The sequence below is a fragment of the Tachypleus tridentatus genome, chromosome 2, assembly GCF_004210375.1.
Source record: "Tachypleus tridentatus isolate NWPU-2018 chromosome 2, ASM421037v1, whole genome shotgun sequence".
Taxonomy (NCBI): Eukaryota; Metazoa; Arthropoda; class Merostomata; order Xiphosura; family Limulidae; genus Tachypleus; species Tachypleus tridentatus.
In genome coordinates this window covers 93,929,126-93,957,112 of record NC_134826.1, presented here as the reverse complement: position 1 = coordinate 93,957,112, position 27,987 = coordinate 93,929,126, and the positions used below count along the sequence as shown (strand labels likewise).

The window sequence follows — 27,987 nt, the reverse complement described above, 5'->3', positions numbered from 1 at the left end:
TTTAATATCTATGTAATATGCGTTACCCAAACACTTATTTATGAAAGAAAAAAGTAAAACCTGGTATCAAGTGCCTTTCACAAATAGCAAAATATGTGAGACATAGTTACAATAAAGAAGGTTACTTTGACGATGTCACACTAGTTTTTGGGATAGAAGATTTTCGAAACGTCATCACTGCGATCTTCTTCATTGGTACTGTAGGGTAAAGTTTTGATATCTATTTATGTCATTCGTCACCAGTTATTAATTTTGTTTCATCATAAATACACTATCTAAATCATCGAATAAATTACCTTTGTTTTCATCACATTTATTTAAAAGTATCAATAATAATATGGAGAAACTTTCTGGCATTCTTCTACTATACAGAACATGTATCATATTTACATCAAAATATTACTTACCCTGAGAGTATTAATTACGTTTTGTTTTCACAGTTTTACCTCTGCATATTTCATATAATCTTTATTAAGTTTAATGTTTTTATATTAACTTATCTGATTGGTTTGGTGATTTTTTTATCCTTTATCCTCTGTTTTATTTAAGTAAATCATACTTTAAATATTTTGTATAAATCTATCCAAGTCCTTTCTGGAAACTTCTAAAACAGTATACATTGTTCAAAAGTTTAAGAAAGAGACACGCAGTTTGTTGCACGTAGAAAAGTAATGTTTTGTTGGTTTTCTTTATTTTTTACAACCCCATTTCAACATATGCGGCACGAATTACATGCAAAATGTTCATCCAATCACCTACCAAATGTTTTAGAACATTGCATGAATAACCTTTGTAAAGCCTTCTTGAATACTTTAGTATAGTTCACCCTCATTTGTAGCAACGTGTAGAGGCACAGACCTGCAATAATAACAGGTTAAGTTGCAATGTTTCCAAAAGTGACAAAATTCTGCAGCATGTTAAGGTACGTTGCCTCTGTTTGTTTTGATAAATTTAACGGAAAGATATTCGAGAGATATCTGCGCTAATTCCGTAATAACATACTAAAGTGTAGGCAGCTTGTTCACATTACTCTCCGCTAACTCTTATGATACTTTTTACCAACGAAAGTGGAACTGATCACACATTGCAATGCCTCCACACCTGAAAAGCGCGAGCATGTTCGGTGACGGGACTTGACCTCGCGTACCACAGAATAGGAGTCCAACATTCTAGCCACTATACCAGTGGTTCTTAACCTTTTTCATCGTCTTACCGCCTGAAATTCTCCAGAGTATTACTGTGACCCCTATAATAATTTTTGTAATGGTGAACTTTGCGTAAAGGTAGAATAAAACAAAACTATATAAAGATCCTAATTTATTGAAAATGTTACAAATAAACGACCTTTAGAAATGCTGCAAGTGCTAAACAAATGCAAAATCCATGGAATTACTGAACATCATACGAAACCTACTGATTCGCTCAGTGTGAGGGTTGATATAATGAGAAAATATACTAAATACGATGGAAACTTTTATATTTAAATTTTAAGTTCGATGTATTAATATTATATAGTTAAAAAAATTTAGGCAATTCAAAACGTTGTAATATAAAAATTTTGACTCAAAATTAGACAGGTGGTTGCGTAACAAGCATCTCGACGCGGTTCAACTGCCACACTTCAGCGTGTTTCTCATTGGTGGGCAGTTATAGACACTTGCTACAAAAACTTCAAACTGCTCCATGATTTCCCCAATAATTCCCAAACCTTTCGTGACCCCCTGAGAAACTTCAAACGACCCCCAGGTTAAGAACCACTGTTTTATACCATGTGTGTGTGTGTTTTCTTATTGCAAAGCCACATCGGGCTATCTGCTGAGCCCACCAAGGGGAATCGAACCACTAATTTTAGCGTTATAAATCCGTAGACTTACCGTAGACTCTCAACAAGAAAGAACAGCCCACTGATATTATTATGAGTGATTACTGCCCAGAAGTTCACTTTCAGAATGTCTCATATTTCATGACATGCTGTAAAAGACCTTGATTAAAGATTATTCATGAATGTGCAACAAACCTCATGTAGGTATGTTAAACAGTTTTTCTAGAGAGATTTTTCAAAAGTTTTTCCAAAATTCTTGGGCACTTTATATATGTAGATTTGTGTACGTGACTACTTGGACAAAGCGTTTCGTAAACTTGTATTAGACTTTACACTTAAATTGTGATTAATATAGTTATATATTTTAATTACGTGGAGCCAATCAGTTTATTTCGTCAGTTTTTCAAATATTTAAACGTGCGCATAACATTCGATAGTAATCCGAGCAATTTTTTACTTTTAACAAAGTGAGAAAATGCCCTTTATCTCAATTACAAAGTGTTTCAAAGTGATCCAGAATCTGGTTTGATCCAAAACTATTCTATAGGGACACTCTATCTCCTGTAAAAAGAAATAATGTAAATCAGTTAATTATTTTTCGAGAAATGTGCACGAACACGTATCCAAACCCAAATGCAATACTTCCCGATGGTATAAAAACACTACTAATTACATTGAACCAGTTTTTAACGTATTAAAATTGCTTATACACTATCATTCAGAATTATAAATCTTTCTAAAGAAATACGTTCTTTATAGCTTAATATATTTTATTTGGAAATATATATATGTATATGTATGCATATGTGTGTGTGTGTATATATTGCTAGAATGATATGTTATAGTTTTATATTTAAAATACATCGTTATACATACATTTAAATTGTTTGTTTTTGGTTTGCTTTGGAATTTCGCACAAAGCTACACGAGAGCTATCTACACTAGCCATCCCTAATTTAGCAGTGTAAGACTAGAGGGAAGGCAACTAGTCATCACCACCAACCGCCAACTCTTGGGCTACTCTTTTACCAACGAATAGTGGGATTGACCGTAACATTATACACCCCCACGGCTGGGAGGGCGAGCATGTTTAGCGCGACGCGGGCGCGAACCCGCGACTCTCGGATTACGAGTCGCACGCCTTACGCGCTTGACCATGCCAGGCCATTTAAATTGTAACAATGATGTGTTGCAGATTTACTTGGAAAAGACGTGCTATACATATATATACACACATCTATCTGTCTATATATATATATATATAAAACTTTGGTTAGAAGACACACATATGTACATATGTATATTTTGTTTTTGTACAATAATGTGCTATAGATTTATTGGGAAAAGCCCTACTTCTATACATATACATATAAAAATCAATAAATATCATACTAAGCAATACATTAATTGTTCAAAGGCAATTACAGTCAGTAGTATAAAACAGTAATGAATTTAACATAAACTAAAAACAACACAAAATAATTGAAATTTAAAATCACTTTTCCACTATCATTCGTTACTGTTGTCCTTAAGTCAAATAGGTCAATGCCTGTTGCCATAGTAACCAAATACTTTAGGGATAATGCATTTGGCAAAAACCAAACGCTGATGAGAAACTTGCGAGCAACTAAAGAGAATTAGTTAAGGGTCACAAGTTGAGTGCCTGAACCCACGATGTCTCAACTCCAATTGTCTTTTGATATTTGTAGCAAGATGTGGAGTGTTTGTATCTGTACAATATTCCCCCAGTAAAATAATTCTATGATTCGCAGTTGATAATTCCGTCATTTGCTAAAATTATCGATAGAAAAATTAATAAATAAATAATATACATCACAAAGTTAATGTGAGTTGTGTATATATTAGCGTCATACATACGATAATAAACAAATGTAACTATAATGACGTTAAAGATATTCTAATTAATATAGTGATAAAGAATTGTAATATCCTTGAGTTATCAACTATAGTACAAATGGGCGCGTCTCTAACACTCGGTATGTTACTCGGGAAATTCTGGACTAGTATGGACGTGGGAAGGGAGTAACTCTTTAATACTTAGAAATGATCTTAATTTAATAAAAATTGTACAAAGTAAAATATCCATTTGAAAGGTTGAGATACTTTCTACAAAACTCCCAACTTCAGCTCTCTCAATTGACGTTAACCAAAATAAGATCCTTAACATTCAATCATATAGTGGTGGGCTCAAACTAGCACCGACAACAAAATTTGATCTTTCCACCCAATACACCCCATAACCGAAGTGGCAAGTACCTACTTAAACTAAATAACTAATGCCCTCTACGTATTTGTGTTTTCTTATTATATATTCTGCGTGAATAACAGCTTAATATAGTTTTATATTTATTATAAAAAAGTAAAAAAGTCCTAATAATCATTATTTTTAAGTTTATATTTTAATAAATTGATATTGTGCATAAATAAATTGCTGTTATTACAAACTGTTAATAATATTTTTAATTGGGATATAATAATCCCTTTAAACAACACCGACGAAACGATGCCACTAAGGATATGTAAACCAAAGATGGGAAAATCAAATTCCCTTCTAGTATCAAAAATAGTCAGCTATGTATTCCCTTCTGTTAAATTAATGTCTATATCTAAATAATTATTATGGATGTCACTGTTATTGCTTTGTTTATAATTTAAGTTATATTGGGTATATAATTCCTGGATCAAAATGTAGCTTAATAATGAAGTAGAGTTGTCGATGTAACGAAAAATATACATATATAAATTAGGGTTTAAAATCTGATTTAAAAAGAAATATTCATAGAAAAACAGACACAGATTGGCCAGATTTGAAAAGAAATAAGAACCCATTAGGATACTCACTATTTATTAACAAACGTCTTCATTAAGGGTGATATAACAATTATACAGGATAACACAAAAGTGTTTGAACAGGAGAATATTTTATCGTTCTATCCATTTTATAGGCCTAATTCTTCCATGTCATTACAGAACGTAAATTTCAGCACTATGGTAATACTTCACTGATCCACTTGACAACTGAATGAGCCAAGACAAGAATATTTATCACTCTTTAGAATTCCCATACACTTGTAGTTAGGGTTTGTCATAAGGGTTCTACTTGAATGAATACACTGATCAAATTTAGCATCTGAAATAACTGTCACGGTACTCTTTGCATTGTCTAAACTATATTGAAATAAGCTAGCATATGGTGCCGGTATATATTAGAATAAATGAATTTAATAGCACTTCATAAGTAAACTTTGATAAAACAGTGTTTAACACCATATATATTATCATGCCACGGCCACCCAAAAAGTGTAGAGAACTGTCGGTAGAGCCGAGACTTCGCATAAAAGCTTTATGCGATACTGATTAGATTTTCCGACCAATTACTGTATGTTTGAAACGCTTCCCAAACACTGTCAAGTACGTCCTAAATCGTGAGACCAAGACAAGTAAATTTTAAAATAGGAAAAGAGGCAGAACACCTAATTTCAATGATACTGATGTTAGTTAAGTGTCTTCGTTTATGCAGTATTCAGGACAAGCGGAAGATTGTCACTGATCTTAAGAAAGAGATAAACGACCATAACAGAAAAGTGTCCAGATATATAGTATCAAGACGACTCAACGAGAATAAAATAGTGGTCGTGTGGCAGTTTAGAAACCTTACTTCGATCTCCAAATATTGTCAAGAGACTGAAATTTGCTCAGAAGTACAAAACTAGACTGTTGATGATTGGAAAAAATATTATGGACAAAGGAGCCCAAGTTTGAAATATTTGGTTCAAAAAAAAGTTGTACTTTCGATGAAAAAAATATGGAAGACATTTACCTTAATGTATAGCATGTAGCATGAAAACTGGAGGAGGCAGTGACTTATGGATTTATTTTCTGCCGATGCAACAGGAGATACTTCTAAAACAGAATAATGGCTCAGTGTAAGTAACCATGAGATATTGATACGTCATGGTATACCAAGTAGTTTGCGTATTATTGGTAAATAACTATACTGCCAAGAAGATAATGACCCAAATACTCATCCAACCTCAGCATACATTACTTAGCTAAGAAAGAAGCTATATCTCAGAACGGCTGGTATGGGTATTTTATTCCAAGTGGGTTTCTCGTCATCAAGAATCAGAAAGAAGCTGCTGGAGTCATTCCCCACAGAGCCCCCGATCTCATCTCAATTGAGCAAATCTTGAATTTGACAAATCAAAAACTTGATAAATCAAAAGTTTCTTCCAAATAAATTTTATCTCAATGTATTAAACACATATAGAATAAAATACCAAAGGATATTTTGATTAAATGCGTTGCAACAATGCCTGAAAGACTTCCTGCAGTTGTTTAAGTAAAAGAGGGACGCACAGAATATTAACTTTTTTGCTGAACTCAAGCACTTCTACTAGTTCAAGCTGCACTACTATGAAGATGTTTCACCTGGGAGCTACATTCCTTTTTTTTTTTTAAGTAGCCTGAAATCTAATTTTTCACTTTGTCGTAACGCGTTTGCACGGTATTATTTGTTTTTAATTAAGCATAAAGTTACACAATGGGTTATCTGTACTCTGGTCACCACTGGTATCGAAACCTGGTTTCTAGTATTGTAAGTCCGCAGACATACTTTTGTGCCACCGTGGAGATCCTGTACTTATATATATATATATAGTTTGATACAATAATGTATTATAGTTTTATTTATAACAGAAGTAGTTATGTATGCATCCATATATGAATAGATAGATATTTAGATTCTTAAATCAGTTTAGCTGTATTTAAAATACATGTATTGTCACAATAATGTATTGATATTATACCTTATTTAGAGAATACATACTTTTTCACTCTGATTCTTCATATCAACTTCGCTTTTCTCTAACAGATGAACAAAATGTTTGATAAATTCTGACTTTTTCACTGAATGGAAAAGCCCTATTAAATATACAGAAAATAATCATTTTAGTAATTCCATATTCTTAGGTTGTTTATTAACTAACTTGGGTACTTGTAAACAGATAATTAACTGAATTAAAATAAATTTAAAGAGCACGATATATTTGACTGTAGTAATGTTTCCACTGATGTACTCTATGACAGTAATAATTTCAGAGATGGTTGCCAACTGGCTGACTGCATACAATGTAATGGGGACGTAAAATGACACAATTCTGCCAATCACTTGCTTTCATGTTGCGTAATGGAGATGTAACCCTCGACGCACACGCTGATTGGCTGACTGGGGAAGGGATGGAGATAGAAATTGTGATATAATCGTTCCACGAAGTGGAATCAGATATCAGCTTGTTAAGGGAACGTTGCTAGACCGTCACGACACTTGACAGGCAGATTTCATGCTGCCATTATATTTGATGATTGAAGTTGTCGGCTGCCAAAGAGTGAATTGCTTGAAGATATCACATAATATATTATAGTTCAAGCGTTATTAAACATTGTGTGTGTTATTAGACTTAGTTCGATGAAATACGTAGTACCGGAGGGCGCGGCTGTCTTAGGGAGGAGTGATATCATAGTTCAATATCAGAGAGTCTGTTACTGCGGGAGATAGTGTCGCTAAGGTTCTATAGATGAATAGTTTTAATAAGCATATTGTGTGCATTTTACAAAGGCAGGTGGTGTTCCTATAGGCAGATGGTGTTAATAAGGATAGTGTTTATATAGGCGGACGGTTTTACCAAAGTTCTATATACAATTGGAGTTTCCATGGGCGGAAAGTGTTACTATACTTCAGTAGGATTGCATACAGATTTCAACTTGTCTTAACTTACGTTTAGTTTTCATTTATATACTTAACTGTATTTCATGTGTTTCACAAAGACAGACGTTGTTATTAAATGAATTGTCTAACAGAATACAGCCAATTGCATTACTATACTAGTGTTTATAGGGTGTATGATATTTATATATAAATAGTTGGTTCAATAGAATGATGATGTCATCACAGGGTGTCTCAACTTGTGATTATATTAGCAATGAGTAGATTTATTTATACGTCCTAAAATATAAATCTGTTATTTAGTAGCTCCATATTTTGAATTAAAAGAATTTAAAAAAAAATTAATTTTCTCTAAAGTAACTAAGTGGGGCACATAACAGTTATGTTATTAATGATAAAATAGTCGATTTTATTGTAATTTTAAATCAGATTTATTTGTATTACAAAGGCAGATGGTATTTCTATAGGTTTTATTATACTTCCATATATTAATTGCATACAGATTTCAACCGTCTCGGCTTATGCTCACAGTTTTAATTTAAAAATTTAACTGTTTTATTGTTACTAACACATTTAATGTTCTGCTGATAAATATTTATCACATTTAATATTTTGTTTATATAAACACGAAATGAAGTGGAAATATAGCCGATTGTGTTTTTAACGAGTTATTATACATTCAACACAATGTAATATAGTTTTGCTTGTATACTTAATTTTCATAACATACGTTTCCACAATTATCATCCTGAAAAGGACGCATATTTAAATTTCTAAATAATGTACAATAATTTCATGTCTGCCTTTATCAGTTGATTTGTTTCGCTTAACTTTAAAGTATCTATATAAATAATTATGTTTAACTATTCCTATTTTTACCTTTCGGTACATATTTTACACATCTTTGTCTAGAGCTTATTTCTTGCTAGTTTGGAGATTTATACATAAAACTTGGTGGTTTTAGAATACAACTTATAAACGAACTTTCTTTGTGCGTAAATCAAAAAAATTTCAAAATACTCGTCTTGCACATATTTCTAACTCATACCAATACTGTCTAAAAAGATAATAAAAAGGTCAAAAGCATTAAAAGTAAACATTTGGAAGTAGAAAATCTTCAAACACAGACATAGACATTTTTGGTAAATATTTGTTGTAGTTTGTAATTACAAGTTCCAGATCAAAGTTACGCTACTTTATAATGATTCAGATGTATATATTAGATATTTACATACAAATCAGAAATTATATTACACTGCGACATTTATCTTTATAGTTTATTAAAGCATTAATTTTTTCTCACAAGAATTCATAGTTTGTAATCGAAAAAGAGTTGGCTGGCAGTCATAATATTTAAAGAATATTTAATTATAAATCAAGTGATTGCTGTTTTACATTTATAAATCCAAGATATACTGTATATCATTACAGAATATAACAATGTACAATCACAGACTTGACAAGCATATTGATACTGTTATTAATAAAATTTTAAGATACATTATACATTACTATACTATAAACATCTTAACTTATAAAATACTGGACTTACTTTCATACAGATTTTCAATATTTTGTGTTGCCATTACTATTTTAGTTAGAGTTTGTATTTTCCATTCTTGTAACATTGTGTGAAAAGAAACATTGAATTTACCACAAGACATCGTACTACAATGTTATCACTACATAAATAAACAAATAAAGAATTCAGTGCAACTAAACATTTAAACTATTTCTACTTCTTCATTTTCATTTATTATGCAAAATATTTTACACTGACTATTCAAAATGATTAAACTGTGCCCAACGTACAGCAAATGGTCAAAATTCTAAACATTGATAATTCACTGACAATTTAATTCTAGTCTGTTTAGACTAACGAACAAGTGCCAGATAATTATTCTTTTATGATAAATTAAATCTCATGAATATCAATTTCTTAAAGTGTGTTTGAACAATTAATACAAGTCTCCATTTATATTTATTGTACTCCAATATGCTGTGTAAGCAAACTCACGCATACTGAAACACGTACCAACAAAACTTCACAAGGTATTATTTACGTAAACATCTTAGTTTATAAAATACTGATCTAAGCCCAATGTAATATATATATATATACCATCTGGTATGTACTTATTATAGCATGTTATTAATCAAATAGAATAAATCTCCAGAAACGAAAACATAAGGGACGTTCCACTTCAAAATTATTTTGAGCTGATATTAACATAGAAAGTTTTCATTTCGTTTAAAATTTCTGCAAAATACATTATGCACTTGAAATCCGTAACTATTAGTCGTTTTTGAACTGTGAAGTTTGGCAAAGTATAAACCAGAGTTGTAAAACATGCTTTAATCAAAGCAAGCACCATTTGCTTCAACACACTTTTGCCAACATGTAACGATGCCGTTTATGCCCTGCTGTAGAAATTAGAGTTTCTATGGTCAATGAACTCCCTGAAAGCTTCTTCTGCAGTTGCCTGATTTTTAAAGCGTTTATTGCTCAAAAAACTATTGTTAAAGTGCTTCAAAAAATAAAAATATGTAGGGGGAAAGGTCTGGGAAATAAGGTGGATGAGGCAAAACTTCGCTTCTAAATTCGTTCAATTTTCGGATCATCATCCTTGACAGGTCTTATAACGTCTATTTTGTTGATCTTCAGTCAGTTCATGCAGAACCCACTTATCCAACTTTTTGTCTTTCCAGTCACACTCACGTAGTTGACAATGCTTGATTTGCTTGTGCCTAGCTTTTCTGCAAGCTCACGTACTGTTGTGCGAGGGTCTATGTCAATTTCTTCCCTTAATGTGTTTTCATCTAAGGATAGCTTCCTTCCCCAACCTTCGTGGTCTTCAAGATTTTCATCTCCATGTCGAAACCTTTGAAACCAACGCCCAACTGTATGTTCAGTAACAGATTTATGGCCAAATGCCTGGTTGATGTTCCGTGTAGTCTCGGTAGCTTTTCGTCAAAGTTTGAAGTCTTGTCCATGCTGCCTTGGGGGGTGCAAAACTTACTGTGAGTAGAGTTGAAACAGCAGACAATTAAGACATCTTGCCAGTGACAAACGTTGGATTAAACCAACCAATCAACGACAAATTACTCAATATTCAGCTTTTAATTGTCATCATGAGAATTCCTACATTTATTTCTGGACAACCTAATACTTAGACTATTCTCCATCGTGCTGAAACATTAGTTTGATACTCTCCCCTTAGCTATCGATTAACATTGACGTGTTTTCACCATAGTCAAATACACAGGTCTCCAAATCTTTGTGAATAAAGGCTGGGGAGTATATCTTTTTAGGCATCGTGGGCTGGAGAAATCGTGGTAAAATTAAGGGATACATACATGATCAAAATACATAATCACTAAATAATTTCTCATAAGAGCACATACTGAAAATATTTAAGATGCACAATCGTCTTTTTTAGCATTACAGAGAAACATGAAACTGGTGCTTTCTTGACAAAATTACACTTAATTGAGGTTAAAGCCTAGTGCTCCCTATCATTAAAAGTTATTGCAAATTCTCATCAGATAAGGCTGATTGTAACTAGTTTCACGTACTTCATCTTTGAAAATATCTTTTCACAGAAATAGGTAGTGCCAAAAACTGAAATGAATCCACGAGCAAAGTTTTTGAAATGAACATATTGAACACTTGGAAGGCATTTATAGAACTCAATTAGGCAAGTCGGGGTATGTTGCTTCGATTTCCGCCAAAAATTCATGACCGCGAAATTCACTGTTGAAACTTCATGTTCCATGACATATGATAAATCCAGATATTTTGCACACAGATCCTACTGATGAATAATACAGTGAATAACCATAGATTTGGAACAGCCTGCATTTTAAATAGCTTTATAAATTTGCCCCGTTTTCTGCATCACAAACATTTTTCCCACGAGCTGTTGTAACGCACTTCAGCCGTTTCCATTTCAGGTTGTAGTGCGTTAGTGATATTCGACCTCTTTGGAAATGTCCTCATCTGTGATTGTTCCGTACGTACTGCGCACATAGATTAATTCTTCAGTCACTTCAAAATTAATATTGACACCGAGAATAAATAACAGCAAATGTGAAGTGTCAGACACATCTGTTGACTTGTCAAGCGTGATGGAAAAACACTTGAACTCTTTGGCCTTGTCTTTCTTCTGAGACAATATTTTTTCCAATGACTTCGCATCTTCGAGCAACTGTATTCGCCGAAAGACTGATAGTCTTAAATAAATATACTTTTTTCAGGACACATTTCTTCGGCTGCTTCAATCATACATAATTTAATTAGCTCACCATTGGTAAATGGTTTTTCCTCGCTTGGCTAACGGGTCTGCAACTCAGAAATTTGCTCTTGTTGCAGCTTCATTCTCGGCTTTCATCCTCTTAAATACAAACTGTTGTGACAATAAATTACGCTTCAAGGTTTCGAATTTGTCTGAACGTTACTTTCCCGTGAATAGTTTGACGAGTGCTTGGTTTGGTAATGTCTGTGAATGATGTATATTTTTAGCACTGCGATAGTCTTGTTGCATATTAAGCACAAGGCTTTGTTACGTGATTCAGTAACGAAGTAGTCCACAGTCCATTGTTCTTTAAAAACACAACATTCAGAGTTAACTTTTCTTTCTACTAACATAATAACTAGAAATAGCTATGAACTCGAACAAAAAGTAAACAGCAGCATTCACTGACACACACTGAGATACATGGGGCAAGAGTAGGAAGAAACACGCTGCTTCAGGGCACTGGGATGGATAAGTGAGATAACGTAATATTAAGTAATGTGAGTATTTTCCAGCAAATAGAAACGTGTATCGTAACTAGATTGAGTTTTGCTCAATATCCTTTTATTTTTATATCATTAAAATGAGAATGATAATATATCATTTTATTACTTTAATGAACTATTTGGCGAGCCGTATCGCAACTAGACTGACTTTTACTCAATTACGTTTTATTTTTTGTTTTTATAATATTAAAATATTATATTCATACTTTAATAAACTATTGGCGAGCCGGATAAACCGAAGTCGCTGGCCGTAGTTTGGAGAACCCTGGCCAAATATGCCATCATCAATAGGTGTAGGTAAAAATCACAGACTTGTCAAATATTGAACATAGTGCAGCATTTATTAACAGAACTTGAAGTTAAAAAAAAAGAGTTGTTTGTTTTTGAATTAAGCACAAAGCTCAACAAGAGGCTATCTGTGCTCTGCCTATCACGGGTATCGAAACATGATTTTTAGCAGTGTGAGTACGCAGACATGCCGCTGTGCCATTGGGGTGCGTTACAAAAAGACGTTTCTATCCATGATTGGTCACAAATAATGTGCATAAGTTCTACTTTTGTAACTTTAAAGAACAATATTGGTAAAATATTTTGACAAAATATTTATGTTTTATTGTTTTTTAATATAAAAGTTATAATCAACATGAAACAACGATTATTTCTCATTTTATGAATACACATTTACTATTTATTGTTAAAAATATATTTCGCATTTAAAAATTAAGTTGTATACAAATTTAATAATGAAGTACGGATTTTGTTTTGTATGCTACTAAACTTAACAGTGAGTAAAATTCGAACTTGTTTATTCTTTAATTTTTAATCCCCTTGGTGTGAATTCCTGTACGTGGTGAGTTGACCGCCAAGAGGAGGTTCTGTACCTTTAATTTACTTCTTCTGGGATCTGAACATCCACCCACGTGTCTGCCATGCGTGGCGACCCATGAAGGGAAGGTTTGTTTGTTTTTTGAATTTCCCACAAAGCTACTCGAGGACTATCTGCACTAGCCGTCCCTAATTTTGCAGTGTAAGATTAGAGGGAAGGCAGCTATTCATCACCACCCACCGCCAACTCTTGGGCTACTCTTTTACCAACGAATAGCGGGATTTACCGTCACATTAGAACGCTCCCACGGCTGAAAGGGCGAGCATATTTGGCGTAACGGGGATGCGAACCCGCAACCCTCAGATTACGAGTCGCACGCCTTAACACGCTTGGCCATGCCGGGCCCTAAAAAAACTGTTGAAGAGGCGTCTGAAGGGAAGGAGAGAATCCTGGTAGTTGAGGTGTCTAACCCTAAAAACCACTTTGGTTTTGAATTCCTGTAGGCGGGTGGCCTTGGGGTGACTTCCAGGGTCAATCAGCTAGTTCAACTGTCAACTAAGTACCAGTGTTGGATGTTCTCAACAAGTGTAGTTGACGTTGTGTCGGATGCTGGTGTTTAAGTATAGTGCTCACGAAACTCTGGAGCTGCTGCAGAGTTGTTTGGCATTGCAGTGTGTCCCCTCGTAGGGCTTCATGGTGGGTGGGGACAGTGAACTCTAAAATTAATTATATTTATTGTAGATACCCTTATCCATGAAAAAACAGGTTATCGGAAAACAACCGTGTATGGATAACTCTGTTATACATTATACAGTTGCCATCACAATCGGACTCAACATTGTCTGAGAAATCGTTAGGATGGATGTCACTCTTTTTCATTCAAAATGGATTAGAGGGGCTTGCTGGCTTTCCCAAGTTAGTAAGAAAGACTGTCAGAGTACACAGTCAAAAAATATGTTCAATCTATACTAAATGTATCATGACTTTCTTGAGTTAAAGGAATGTATGAACAAATAACAATAAAACTGATATTTTTATTGATTCACACTTTTCTGTGAATTTACAACAAAGAGAAATATAACAACTTCTGGACTGTGCACACTTTGCAACACAAGCCAATACTATATAAGAGTTTGTTCGTTTCTTTATATTATGTTATATGGTGACATGTCTTTAGTACAATGTAATAAAATGTCTCGTGAAAATTTATTGTTTGTTTTGTACATAATGCTACACAAATGAAAAGTATAAGCTAGAATATAAATGAAATAGCAATAGCAACAAAATATACCATATACAATAGTTGTTGAAAGTTAATTCAGTACTTGTAAGTTAAAAAGTGTAGGTAAATACTATATCAGTGGATCTTAAAATTTTGTTAATAAACGTTTCCTTATGCTTGTATTTCCTAACAGTCAAAGTTTGTCAACACTACATGAGTTGAACTTCTTGGACAGTATTAGTGTGTTTCAATTTACACATAAAGAAAGTTCATTTATAAGTTGCAATCTAAAACCACAAGGGTTTATGGAAAAAATTTCAAACAAGCAAGAAACAGACCTTAGACAAATAGTTGTGAAAATATTGTTGAGTATGCATTATTTTCAGGATGATAATTGTAAAACGTATGTTGTATAAATTAAATATAAAAGCAAAAACTATAGTACATTGCGTTAAATGTGAACTAAATTATTAAAAACAATCGATCATAGTATACACTTCTTTGTATGTTTGTACTTAAACACAGAGCTACACAACGGGCTATCCGTGCTTTGTCCACAATGGGTATCGACTTACTGCTGTGCTACTGGGGCTAACTATACTAATTATCTCATTAAATATTCATAAAAACAAAATATTGGATGTGATGAAACATTTCACCAATACATTAAATGTGTTAGTAACATTACCTGCATTGTGAAGCACATGTGTGTGTGTGTGTTTTTCGTATAGCAAAGACACAAAGGGCTATCTTCTCAGCCCACCGAGGGGAATGAAGCACATGTAATACAATTAAATATATAAATGAAAATTATAAACATAAGTTGAGACAAACTAAAATGTGTATGCAATTCTACGAAAGTAAAATAACACTTATCTGCCTATAAAAAACACAATCTGTCTTTGTAATAAAATTAAATTTATAGGTTAACTTTAAACCAAAATCAAATTTTGTCTGTTTGTTTGTTTGAAATTAAACACAAAGCTAAACAATGGTCTGTCTATACTCTGCCCACCACGGGTATCGAAACATAGTTTCTAGCAGTATGAGTCCACTGTGCGAATGGAGTACAAATGTTTCGTCAATGACTTTTTTAATTATTATGTTAAACCAATAAAAATTGAAATAACAGGTTTACATTTTAATGGCATAATTAACTCTAGACATTAATAATGTAATCTCAACTTGAAACACTTTATGTTTGAACTATTTGTTTATACAAATACCATCTGCCATAACAGTACTAACCTTAGTAACAAAACTTCCCACCAGTTAGTTAGTTTTTGAATCTCACGTAAATCTACACGAGGGTTATCTGCGCTAACCGTTCCTGATTTAGCAGTGTAAGGCTAGAGGGAAGGCAGCTAATCATCACCACCCACCGCCAACTCTTGGACTATTCTCTTACCAACAAATAATGATATTGACTGTCACATTATAACTCCCCCACGGCTGAAAGGGCGAGCATGTTTTGGTACGACAGAGAGTCGAACGCCCTAACCACCTAGCCATACTGGGCCTACCTCAGTTAATAATACAATCCACTTAGCAAAAACATCTGCATTTGTAAAACACGCGTAATGCAATTAAAAATATAAATAAAATATATAAAGATAAGCTAAGACAAGTTGAAGTCTGTATGCTGTTTAATGGAAGTATAGTTAGACAGTCTGCTTATTAAAACACAATCAGGCTCTAGAACGTTAGTGATACCATCCACCTAAATAACCTTATTAGCGCCATTTGCTTTGGTAAAACACACAAACAATGTGACTAGTAAGACCATTCATCTATAGGATTTGAGTAACACCATACTCCTATATAACCTTAATAACACTGTCCGCCGATAAAATATTGGTAACACTGTCTGCCTACAGAAACAGACCCTCTGGTATCGAACCACCTTATCACCCCTTTTTAAGACAGCTGTGCCCACTGGTACCACTTCGTTGAGCTATGACTTCAAGCAACAGGCTTTCTTTTGAGAACACTTGAATTATGATGTCACGTGATATCTTCTAGCAACTTGCTCTCAAACAGCATGACAAATTCCGCCTAAAGTATCATGGCGGCTTAGTAACGCGCTCTATGGTTCTTTTGTGTAGAAATAAAACGTTATAATTTCCACCCTTTTCCTCTCACAATCAGAGTATGGGTCCAGGGTCATGCCCTAAATACGTAAAGTGGACCAACTTTCCAATTTTAAACCTATCTACCTTTAATTAAATATCTAATCTTTTTGTCTTTAACTATTTCGTCTCATAGAAACAGGACAGAAAACAATTTTACAATGATGTTTATGACCTATCAGTTAACACGTAATTAAACTTGTTCATCTTACAGATATGATTCTTCATGAGTAACTAAAAATGAGTAAAAAGATATTTATAGTCATAGTAAAAATGAGTAAAAAGATATTTATAGTCATGCGTGAGATCTAGCGGTAGTATTTATTCCTAATTTTTGTTTTTATCTTTAAATATTAGCATTATCATTTAAATTTTGATTATTTTTCATCCACAAACGAACTGCTTTTTTATTGCTATACAACACTTATTCATTTTTCTGTCTTTTGTATTTACACATAAAATCTTATTTACAGCCCATTCTAACAGTCCTGTCTCACGTTATTACACTCATAGATTTTCATCCTCGTCACTTTCTGTTCCAGAGTCTTAACTAAATGGTAACTTACCCTTTATATCCATGCAACCAAATGGAACGATCCACAAAGGGCAACCTTCTTTATCATGCCCTACTAACCCTCCAGGAAAATACCTCTTTATAACCTAAACCAACAAGAAAACGCTTTTAGTTTTATCATTATATAGTAATGCTATATCCAATTTAGATTTCGTGTTGTTTTTTAAAAGAGAATACAAGTAAAGTGTTTTGTTAGAACGTCTATTATTTGCGCGTTGTACGCGAGAATTCAGTTACTTAGTTTTATAAAGACAACATAGTTTCTTTGTTAAGGCTAAAGGTTTTGTGAAAGACAAAGCTCTAGTGTTATAAGCGTTTTTTCAATATTTTAAACCACTTTTGGAAAGAAGACGTTTGAAATTTAATCATGCTCTTGAAGCTTTTGATTTTGACATTATAAACAATGATTTACGTTTATAAAATATCTAAAAAAGGTTACTAAATAACACCCCTAAGATATTGAATCACTTAGCCTTAATAATTTTATATTTGGTTTTGTCACAATGGAACTAATTCAAAATTCGATTTTTTTTTAACTTATAAAGATTTATTGATTGTTCGGAATTAAATGTTTGTTTGTTTTGGAATTTTGCACAAAGCTACTCGAGGGCTATCTGTGCTAGCCGTCCCTAATTTAGCAGTGTAAGACTAGAGGGAAGGCAGCTAGTCATCACCAGCCACCGCCAACTCTTGGGCTACTCTTTTACCAACGAAAAGTGGGATTGACCGTCACATTATAACGCCCCCACGGCTGTGAGGGCGAGCATGTTTGGCGCGACTCGGGAGCGAACCCGCGACCCTCAGATTACGAAACGCACGCCTTAACGCGCTAGGCCATGCCAGGCCCATCGGAATTAAATACAAATCTACACAATGGACTATATGTATTAAGAGTAGCCCAAGAGTTGGTAGTAGTTGGTGTCGATTGTCTGTATCGTCTTTAGTCCACCCTCGTGGAACTTTACTTAAAATTAAAAACAAACCAATCAATCAAAGATTAACTATTTTTGCAAGTAATATTTAATTGATCATTAAACTTATTTTTTTACAGTTAAACCTTTTTAAATTAATCCATTTAGCATATATTTGTGTAATATTAGAAAAGTTGTAAATAGCAAACGTAAGAAAATAATTAATTCATACGTCAGGCGGCTCATAATCTTCTCTTAAAAATTCGACATCCATTTGTTTTCTCCAAAAAATACTCTGAAAATAATTTTAGAAAAACAGGTTTTATTTGGTGATGTGAAAAAATACAACTTTCCATTATGTGCTCAAACAGTGATTTAAAACAATAATTATTTATATTTATGTTGTTAGAAAAATACGTAGGTTCAAGAAGTTTTGATAAAATTGAAATAAAAACCCTATAACCCGAACGCTTTCGAAAGATGGACCTTTCTTCTTCAGGGGCAAACTGAGAGTGGTGGTGTAATCGAACGAGTGATATATCTTAAGTTAATTTTTCATACCTGTTTTTATAAATTGATTAGTATAATATATCTTTTTCAATCAATGTCCAGGTGTTACATTTATTTTACTTAAACACCTAGGCATACTTTTAAATATACATATATTTAACCATTTCTAAACTAAAATATCCCTAATACCTTTTCACATAAACTCTCGTCATCGGCTACATTGTACTGGAAATGAGACATTTAGAACAGTACATAGAGAAATAAACATTTTCTGGAAAACCGGATTACCTTCATGATGTCACTAAACTCCCTCTCTATATATCACTCGTTCGATTACACCACCACTCCCGCTTTGACCCTAAAGCATAAAAGTTCAACCTTTCGAAAATTTTGGGTTATATTGTTTATATTTCAATTCCATCAATAATTATTTATAAAACTTCTTTAATAACAACGCGCTTTTACAATTAATTGAACTTTTCTGTTGCGAAACATACTGGACACTATGTCTTATCAGAATGTAAAATATAAGGAAAATCTTTATCGCTGGAAAAAGCTGTGTAGGGATTGTCACTGAACTTGGAGAAAAGAACCAATCAAGATAGGGATGGAAGTGAACATATAACTTTAATAATAACATAGCAAAATAAGCTGTCTAGACTTTACATGGAGACTAAAATCCTTATATTACTGGCTCTCACCCCCCCCCCCTTGTTATCGAAAGCTTGGTGTTTAAATAGAATCTTAGCCTTCGTCATTATACCTTTCTTTAATTAACCTCAAAATACTACTTTTATTACTATTTTACAATACGATAACGTTTTACTATTGGAAATTCTTGTTCTGTTTGTTTTCCTTGTAAGGAAGCCAGAAATTTGTGATTTATTCTCCAAGTAAAGTCGAGATAGTTTAGTCTGCTATGCGATCATTAGATCAACTAAATAACTCTTCATATCTAGCTTCTAATGACGGGTAGAAAAATAAATTCAAATGAATTTTTGTATTAGTTTAATAGGTGAGTCCTTTCTATTCCTACAAAAAAAGTATTAGCGCACTCAACGATAAGTCAGTTTTAGCATTTAAAAAGTTTTTAAACATCAAATGTTGCTACAACCACTTAAAAAGTTTGGTTTCAAACTGATCTAAATACATTCATAATCTATTCGGGCAGTAAGTGTTAGTACGTGTATCTGATAACTTTGATTTAAAGCTCTATGAACCAATAACGTATTACAACAAACAAGCACTTGATAATTGTACGAAACGCAATGTGTTACATCCGATAGTAAGTGTTACTACAGATATTTGATAATTTTGGTTTTAAGCTATATAAAACAGTGTTACAACAATTATTCAATAACTATGAATCTAAGTTGTATAAACCAATAACGTATTATAACTGACAGTGAAAGTTAGTATAGTTATCTGACAACTGCAAGAAAGACGATGTGTTAGAAAAGATATATGTCATATATTACACTGAACACAGAAGGGACACTTGTAACTCTAAAGTACCATATTCATGTTAGTATGGTATACATAATAAACCATAATAATAGTATGGTATACATTATTACACTATTGTAATAACTAATTCTTGCCTCTATAGAGGAGTAGTGTTTCGTTTACAACCGGTATCACACATTACCACTAGCAGCAGTGTTTCGTTTACAACCGGTATCACACATTACCACTAGCAGCAGTGTTTCGTTTACAACCGGTATCACACATTACCACTAGCAGCAGTGTTTCGTTTACAACCGGTATCACACATTACCACTAGCAGCAGTGTTTCGTTTACAACCGGTATCACACATTACCACTAGCAGCAGTGTTTCGTTTACAACCGGTATCACACATTACCACTAGCAGCAGTGTTTCGTTTACAATCGGTATCACACATTACCACTAGCAGCAGTGTTTCGTTTACAATCGGTACAACATTACGGTATCACAACCGGTATCACACATACCACTAGCAGCAGTGTTTCGTTTACAACCGGTATCGGTGTTTCGTTTACAACCGGTCACACATTACCACTAGCAGCAGTGTTTCGTTTACAACCGGTATCACACATTACCACTAGCAGCAGTGTTTCGTTTACAACCGGTATCACACACACATTACCACACATTACCACTAGCAGCAGTGTTTCGTTTACAACCGGTATCACACATTACAGTGTTTCGTTTACAACCGGTATCACACATTACCATTAACAACAGTGTTTCGTTTACAACCGGTATCACACATTACCACTAGCAGCAGTGTTTCGTTTACAACCGGTATCACACATTACCATTAACAACAGTGTTTCGTTTTCAACCGGTATCACACATTACCACTAGCAGCAGTGTTTCGTTTTCAACCGGTATCACACATTACCACTCACAGCAGTTCTTTGTTTACCACCGGTAAAACACGTTACCACATGCAGCAGTCTTTCGTTTATAACAGGTCGTAAAATTTACCATATGGAATAGATCGGAAGTATAGAGCAACTTATCAACAGTTACTCACCAGTCGCAGCATTGCTTCTGCTTCCACAAGATCGAAGTGTCTTGCTGAAATTAAAATGTGAGATGAACAACTATGTAAGAAAACTACTAATAACAAAAAATTACGACAAGAATAAAAAGAAATGAATGGTTTGTTTAACATTTCTAAAGGTGACACATCCAATATATGAAATTCAAAACAAAACAATAAATAAAACTTTTCTCTTGCTGCTTTCAATTTCAGACTCATCTCAAGTTATGTAACTTCTAAGTTTAATTTTGTCTAGGTAGCTGTTAGCAGTATTTGCAATCTAATACTAGCACGTCTAATCTCGTTCTTGTCTTGAAAAATAAACGTATTTGTAATGTGACACTACTACTTCTAATGTCGCTCTGTCTTGTAATACTAGTACTTCTAATTTTTGTGTCGTATTGAAAGTTAGCGATATATCTGATACTCTAATCTCGCTTTCGTCTTGAAACATAGCAGTATAAAATAACCTAAAGAAAACATAAGAACAACTATCTACCATTAATTCTATTTAAAAAAAACGGAGAAAGATAGGATTTTCAGATAATGAAAAATTAATGTTATTAATTATGATAATTAACAGCACAAAGAGAAAACAGAGAGGCAAAAATAATAATCAAAAATATTCTTCCAGTTTACCACATTTTTCTTTACTTATATATTTTATTGAAATATAATTTTCAGATTGGTTCACCGTACATAGTCATTTAATGACTAGATACAAAGGCTTTTATTTTCTAAGTCTAATTCTACATGAAACATATACGATTTAGCATGCAACATAATCAAAGGCAGTTTTAGCTCGTAATGATATACAGTAACTTGATAATTTAGCAAAATATATTGTTTTAATTTAACAAAACAATTCAATTTTAAATTACTTCAAAAACGTTTATACCTTTAAATGGCAAAGTAACTTGTTCGGCTACTCTCTAACTGCAAAAGTAATAATTATTATATTGATAAATACTGATTGTTTAATGTTATTTATAAAATTTATAATTGAAACCATCCAAGTCTTATATTTTCTGTAATTATAAAGGATGAGGTATGTTATTTTAGTTATTTTAAAAAAAATCCATAGGTTTTGGTTCTAAATTTCCACTTTATTCTTTAAAAAATAAAAAAAAGACTTAGCAAATGTTGCTCTTAATAAATAGTATAATGATTTTCAAATTGTATATTGTGGCAAGCTGCTAGCGGCGTTGTGAGTTTCACCAAATGAATAATAATTAAGAACATAAAATATACAAAAATACTGAATGTTGCAGTAAGGATGTTGCTTAAATCAAGGTAAGTGGGTTACTCGCAGGAATAAAAAGTTGGAAACTACTGAACGAATTAGTAAGACTCTTTGTTTGTTTGTTCTTTAGTTCTATGCTCTGCCACAATAGGGACGTCTTACTAGTCCGCCATGACAGGTGGCTATGACTTCGTAGTTCAACAAAGTTTCACCAAGGGGCGCAATTAATTTATGGAGGGCTGAAATTATTGTTTGATATCCTACAGGCGGTCATAATGGATGCTTAAATAATAGTACCACAAAGTAGAGAACGTACTTTTAAATCATCATGACAAGCGGCAATGAATTATACAATATGTATCTCATCATGTCAATAATTAGTCATTAATTAATTAAATCGTCCCTACAAAGGATGTTTAACACTAATTAATTAGTTATTCCTAAAATGGACAGTGAAAGCTAATTCATTAGTTAATTAATTAATACTTAAATTATCCTACCAGAATGTGCAGAATATGCTTCAAGGAGATAATGACTCATACAATACACGTCTCAACAATAATAGAATTAATCATTAATTCGATAGTTGATTAAATATAATGTCCCTAAAAAGAAGATTAGCACTAATTAATTAAAATATTTATAATTAAATCATCATAAAAAGAATGCTTAACATCAATTATAATTAAATCATTACTAATATGTAAAATACCACAACTTTCAGATTGGCCATTATGACGGAACACACGTACAAATATTTACATGTTTTTATTGTAAGTTCATAAAACTAACAAACGGTATCTAATGTCAAACTAGAACATGCATATGAACAGTTATTGTAACAGCATGTGATCAAATATAAAGCTTTCTTCCACAGTACCTTGGAGATATTAGCATCACCAATATATAGTTTACCAAAACTGATTGATTTAAGAACACTGACCGCCTTGGTTAAGTTAAAATATTGATAATGTTAAGCTAGGAATTGTCAGCTGTTTAACTTTACTTCACACACATACAATCTGGTTTTCAAGAATTACAAAGTGGTTACACACACACACGCACATTGGGTACACAACCCTACAACAAAAATACTGATATCATTATTGTCCACACTTCAATGAACTTAAGAAGAGAGAATGGTCACAACCTGAAGTGTTTGATATTCAAGATCACTGTCTGTCTTGTTTAAAAAAATATACAAACATAGAAAAACCACAGGATTGGATAAATCAAGTCTATTTTTCAATAACTTGATAGCTAGTCAAAAGAAAATACATAATAAGCCAAGCGATTAAAACTTTTGGTAACATAAATTATACAATTCATTGTTTATCATATATTATTATAATACATGTAAAATATCAATTACAATAGTTACTATATAAATGTGATATGAAACTCTAAATGTTCACTTTTACAGATCATTAAATATATCCAATTAGACCATAATTATAATCTTTGTCTATTTTTGTATTCACATTACACTTAATCTTGAAAATAAACACTTCAAACTCCATATCATTATAAAATTTCTGTATGAATATAATGTTTACCGTACTTTAACAAGAGTTTTCCTGTGCCACTGAATTTACTAGTAAGTAAATATAGTTCTTTTACCTTACATACTGTTACAAAACACTACATATATATATTCTCAGTTTGCGTACAATTATTATGTACTATCTACTCAATCATGAACGTGACAAATGGTCAGAAGTTCACACTTTGTTAACCAGCTTAGAATAATTTTCAAGATGAAAGATCGATTCACTTATAACTTATGAAATTTATTTTGACTACATAAGTATGCAAAATGTAATAAACATGTAATATTCTACATATTATACTTATTTTTATCAATATGTGTTCAAAAGAGTACAGTCCTTAAAACTTATGAAAAATGTTAGGCAATGTTATTCTATAATAAAGATTAATCAAATTTATTACTATTTACTACAGAGTTTATTAACTAAATGTTAAAATTAAAGATAGTGAAACGTTCATTATACGTGTATAAAAGGTTTGCAGTTTTGAAATTAGATGGACTGAATATGCCATAATGAATTCAAGTAAAATATCTCCATGGTGTTAAGGAACCAGAGTGGGAAATTAAAAGAATGTCCATGTGCTACATATTGTCCTATGGAAGTATAGAAACATCTTTATCAAGTGCACACAGTTTAACGTACGTTGAAATCTACATACAATTCTTAATAACGTTGCTTGCCTTTAGAAAATACAGGCTATACAAATAAATACATATCAATGAAAACAAAAACTTACGTTGTGACTTCATTCAAAGAATGGATAATAGGAGATTTATTAAAAGTAATATGTTTAAATGAATTATTTTGTCAAGCTACGTGGATATCACGAAGTCAAACTAGTGAAACAGTAAATTTTAAATCGTTCCATGACGTTTAAATAAAAGTCTTTTCCTGGACATTTTACACGTAAATAGTTAGGAGATGTAATTAAACATGTATTATGCAGCAAAATGATTTACTACAAAGTTTATTAACAAACGAAATTATATTCTTTATATTAATACATTCAGTAATTGTGAAATCACTAGGTATGATAAAATTCATCCATGACAAATAATTGTAAATTATTTGCTTTTTTTCAGACAAACGTATAATAAAACTTGACATTGGTAACTCTCTTATAATAGTCTTACCGTGAAATAATAGTTTTAATTAGGGCATTGATGACATAATCACATGTTGAAAATACTTAAAAACAATTTTTATTAATACCTCAATGTATATGTAGAATACCATCTTCCAAGTTTGTCAAGTTACATAAACATAATAAAGTTACACTGGTGAAAATTACATTTTAAATCATTGCATTAAGTAAACGTTTCAAAGAAATTTTACATATAATTGGTTAGTAAAGGTAAAAACTAATGGTGTTAAGAATCCTTTTTCAGGATGATTTACATATAAATGGACAGGAAATGTATAGAACTAACAGTGTTAGGCATCCTTTTCTTCAAGATGAATTACATACAAATGGTCAGGAAATCTAATTAACTGGTGAATTATTGTATTAATTATATCTTGTTGAGACACGTTTATACACGACCACCCACCATGACGGCCTAGCAAAATATTGTCTGATTTTACGTCATTGAACCATTAATTCATATTGACTGCCTAGCAGTGTGTTCCATGGTGGAATTTTGTGTAACTATGACGTAATGTCCGTCATGGCCGCTTGTCATATTGGTCTAGCAACACATCCCTAACAACGCCCACTCTGGTGACATGTTGTAGATCTCTGATCTCTGTTTTTATTTTCTAAAACCACAGAAATTTTAATGCATAAATAATTTGTAAGACGCCGGTGGAATTACATTAGTATTCTTTTAATTAGATGTTTTCTCAGTCAAATATAATTCTTATTGGAGAAATATACGAAGGAATAAACAGGATCACCGTTCACTACATTTTCCATAGTACATTAATTAACAGCATTGGAAAAGAGAGAGAGCAATTAATACAAAAATATTTAAAAAAATAAGGATGATGCAGCGATAACAATGCCAAAAAAAGAATAGAAACAAGGTAGAAATAAATACACTAAAAACATACACAAATTCTTACATAGGCAGTCACTGATTCAGTGTTACAAACTTATGGAAATTAGCTATTATAAGACTTTATAAAATTATTCATATTAAATGCTTTTATTCGAATTTAAATTCATACAAATGGCTTAACCCAACACTTAGTTATACATACGTTTTCTTTGAAAGATTAAACAATTTATGTAGGGATTTTTGTATGGCTTTGTATATTCATCCTTATCTTGTTTTAGTGTGTTTTGGTATTGCTATCACTACGTCATCCTTACTTTTTCAAAAATATTTTTCTGATTTGTATCTAAATTATTATCTAACGCAGCTAGTCCTCGAGCGAAATTTAACAAAAACAAATTTTGTATCACCTATCTGTATAACTTACCTCTAAGGTACCGAAGGAGAAAGTAATCATCATGTTCAGGTCTCAGGATGTCATCAACAGCTGTTCTAAACTGTCAAATAAGAGAAAATTAGAATCATAGTTTTATAATCCAAGAACGCTTGGCAAAGTAAAAATATCAATCGATTGAACTAAGCCCTTTATAAGTACAGTTATAAGTTAAGGTTTAGTATTAGTAGGACAAGTTTTGTGGTGTTTTCTATCGACTTTTAAAACACAGTTAGATGCAGTATGTATAGAATTTAATAAAAATAGTAAACAACACGTTTGCTTGCGTGGATTGTAAACACGAAATACTGGAAGTAAAATATCTATAGTAATATATAGTTAAGTCAGATGTTAATTTTATTTTTCGATATTATATAATATAACGTTTTATATCATTATTATAATACATGGATTTAAAATCTAAACTTCTCATTGTGGAAACCCGTAATCCAACGTTTTAAACTCTGAAGAAGAAGGAGGAAGGGGTGAAGGTAAAATGATTGTTACCAAAAATAAAGTTACAGCACATTTGTAGAAGGGTTTCAACACTTTAAAATTCCTTGGCACTTGTTCAATATTAAAAACTAACAACTGACATGACAGAGATGTTGTCAGTTGGTGGCGTGAAAGTCTTTAATATGTAAATTGTTGATCTGGTAATTGTATAAATAAATATTATTATTATTTTCAAAACATTACACTCCATATGATGGCGCAGTGATAAACGTCTAAACATGTAGAGTGTATTATATTTTTTGAAAAATTAGTTAAAATATTTTTCTCTAAAAATGGTCCCTCGCTCGGACAGCTGTAAGTCTAAAATCAGGTTCAGACTCCCCTCGGTAGATATAACAAATAACCCGATGTGGCTTTATTATTAGAAAAACACACACTTTCTAAAAATGTTGATTTTTTAAATATAATACTCAATTTCTCAATAGAATTAATTTAAGAAACGTCTTCAACACTATATTATTTTCTTTATGAGTTTGCAAGAACAATCTAAGAAAATGAAATTTTTATGTAAGGTTTAAGTTAATCATTTACTGTTTCTGTTGGCAACTGAGTTGCGCTAGGGACTCAGTCGGCGTCCATTACATTCATTAGCCGAACAAAACTCAATACTTACAGCGTCTAATGTCGCAGCCTGGTCAGGGGTGAGATCTCCAACTCTACCGCTCATCTCCCGTTGACGATATTTACGATTACTTAGTGAATTATCTAAGTGAAAAACTTGATTTCTACATAAAAGTTATTTCTTTTGGTTCGGGATATCTAGTTTCAGCGAACAATTTTACTTAAGTAAAATGAAAAGCTTTCCTCGGCTGATTCTTTCAAGACATTTCTTTTGTGAACTCTCTACATATATTCCCATAGGAAATATTCCAATTATCGCTTGGCCGTTCTAACCTCTCTAGCCTCTGCAATGTAGCTTCTCCATATGCGCACATTTCAGAATTTCGAGCGTAATCATGTATCTTTACATCAGCGCAACGCACTGTCTCGATAGGCTGGTGCTGCCACCTTGCGACAAAACATGATAATGTAATCGTAAAAATTCCACATACATTCAAAATGAGCCATACGTGGATGACGACGGTATAAACACACAATACAGATTTCGGCTGCTTTTCTCTCTTCAAGGCGAAGTGTTTAGTTTTCAATATTAAGTCTAGCTAGATGCAGTTTTCAA

At 32.6% G+C, this 27,987-nt stretch overlaps 1 protein-coding gene across 2 annotated transcripts in view; it reads right to left on the bottom strand.

Annotated features, from left to right (window-relative positions):
- Nucleotides 1–27,771, bottom strand: part of LOC143244581 (SEC14-like protein 3) — a 56,556-nt gene extending 28,785 nt beyond the window's left edge. Inside the window, exons 1-6 of one of the 2 annotated variants that reach the window (XM_076489529.1) lie at nucleotides 27,424–27,771; nucleotides 26,289–26,358; nucleotides 21,063–21,106; nucleotides 18,264–18,326; nucleotides 17,113–17,206; nucleotides 6,672–6,766 (exon numbers count right to left, since the gene is read on the bottom strand). In XM_076489529.1, coding sequence (XP_076345644.1) covers nucleotides 6,672–6,766; nucleotides 17,113–17,206; nucleotides 18,264–18,326; nucleotides 21,063–21,106; nucleotides 26,289–26,358; nucleotides 27,424–27,477 — 420 coding nt within the window. In that variant the 5' untranslated portion in view covers nucleotides 27,478–27,771. Of the gene's footprint in view, nucleotides 1–6,671; nucleotides 6,767–17,112; nucleotides 17,207–18,263; nucleotides 18,327–21,062; nucleotides 21,107–26,288; nucleotides 26,359–26,701; nucleotides 26,756–27,423 lie in introns of those variants that run through there. The other variant, XM_076489530.1, reaches the window with a different exon arrangement.
- Nucleotides 27,772–27,987: the final 216 nt, after the last annotated feature.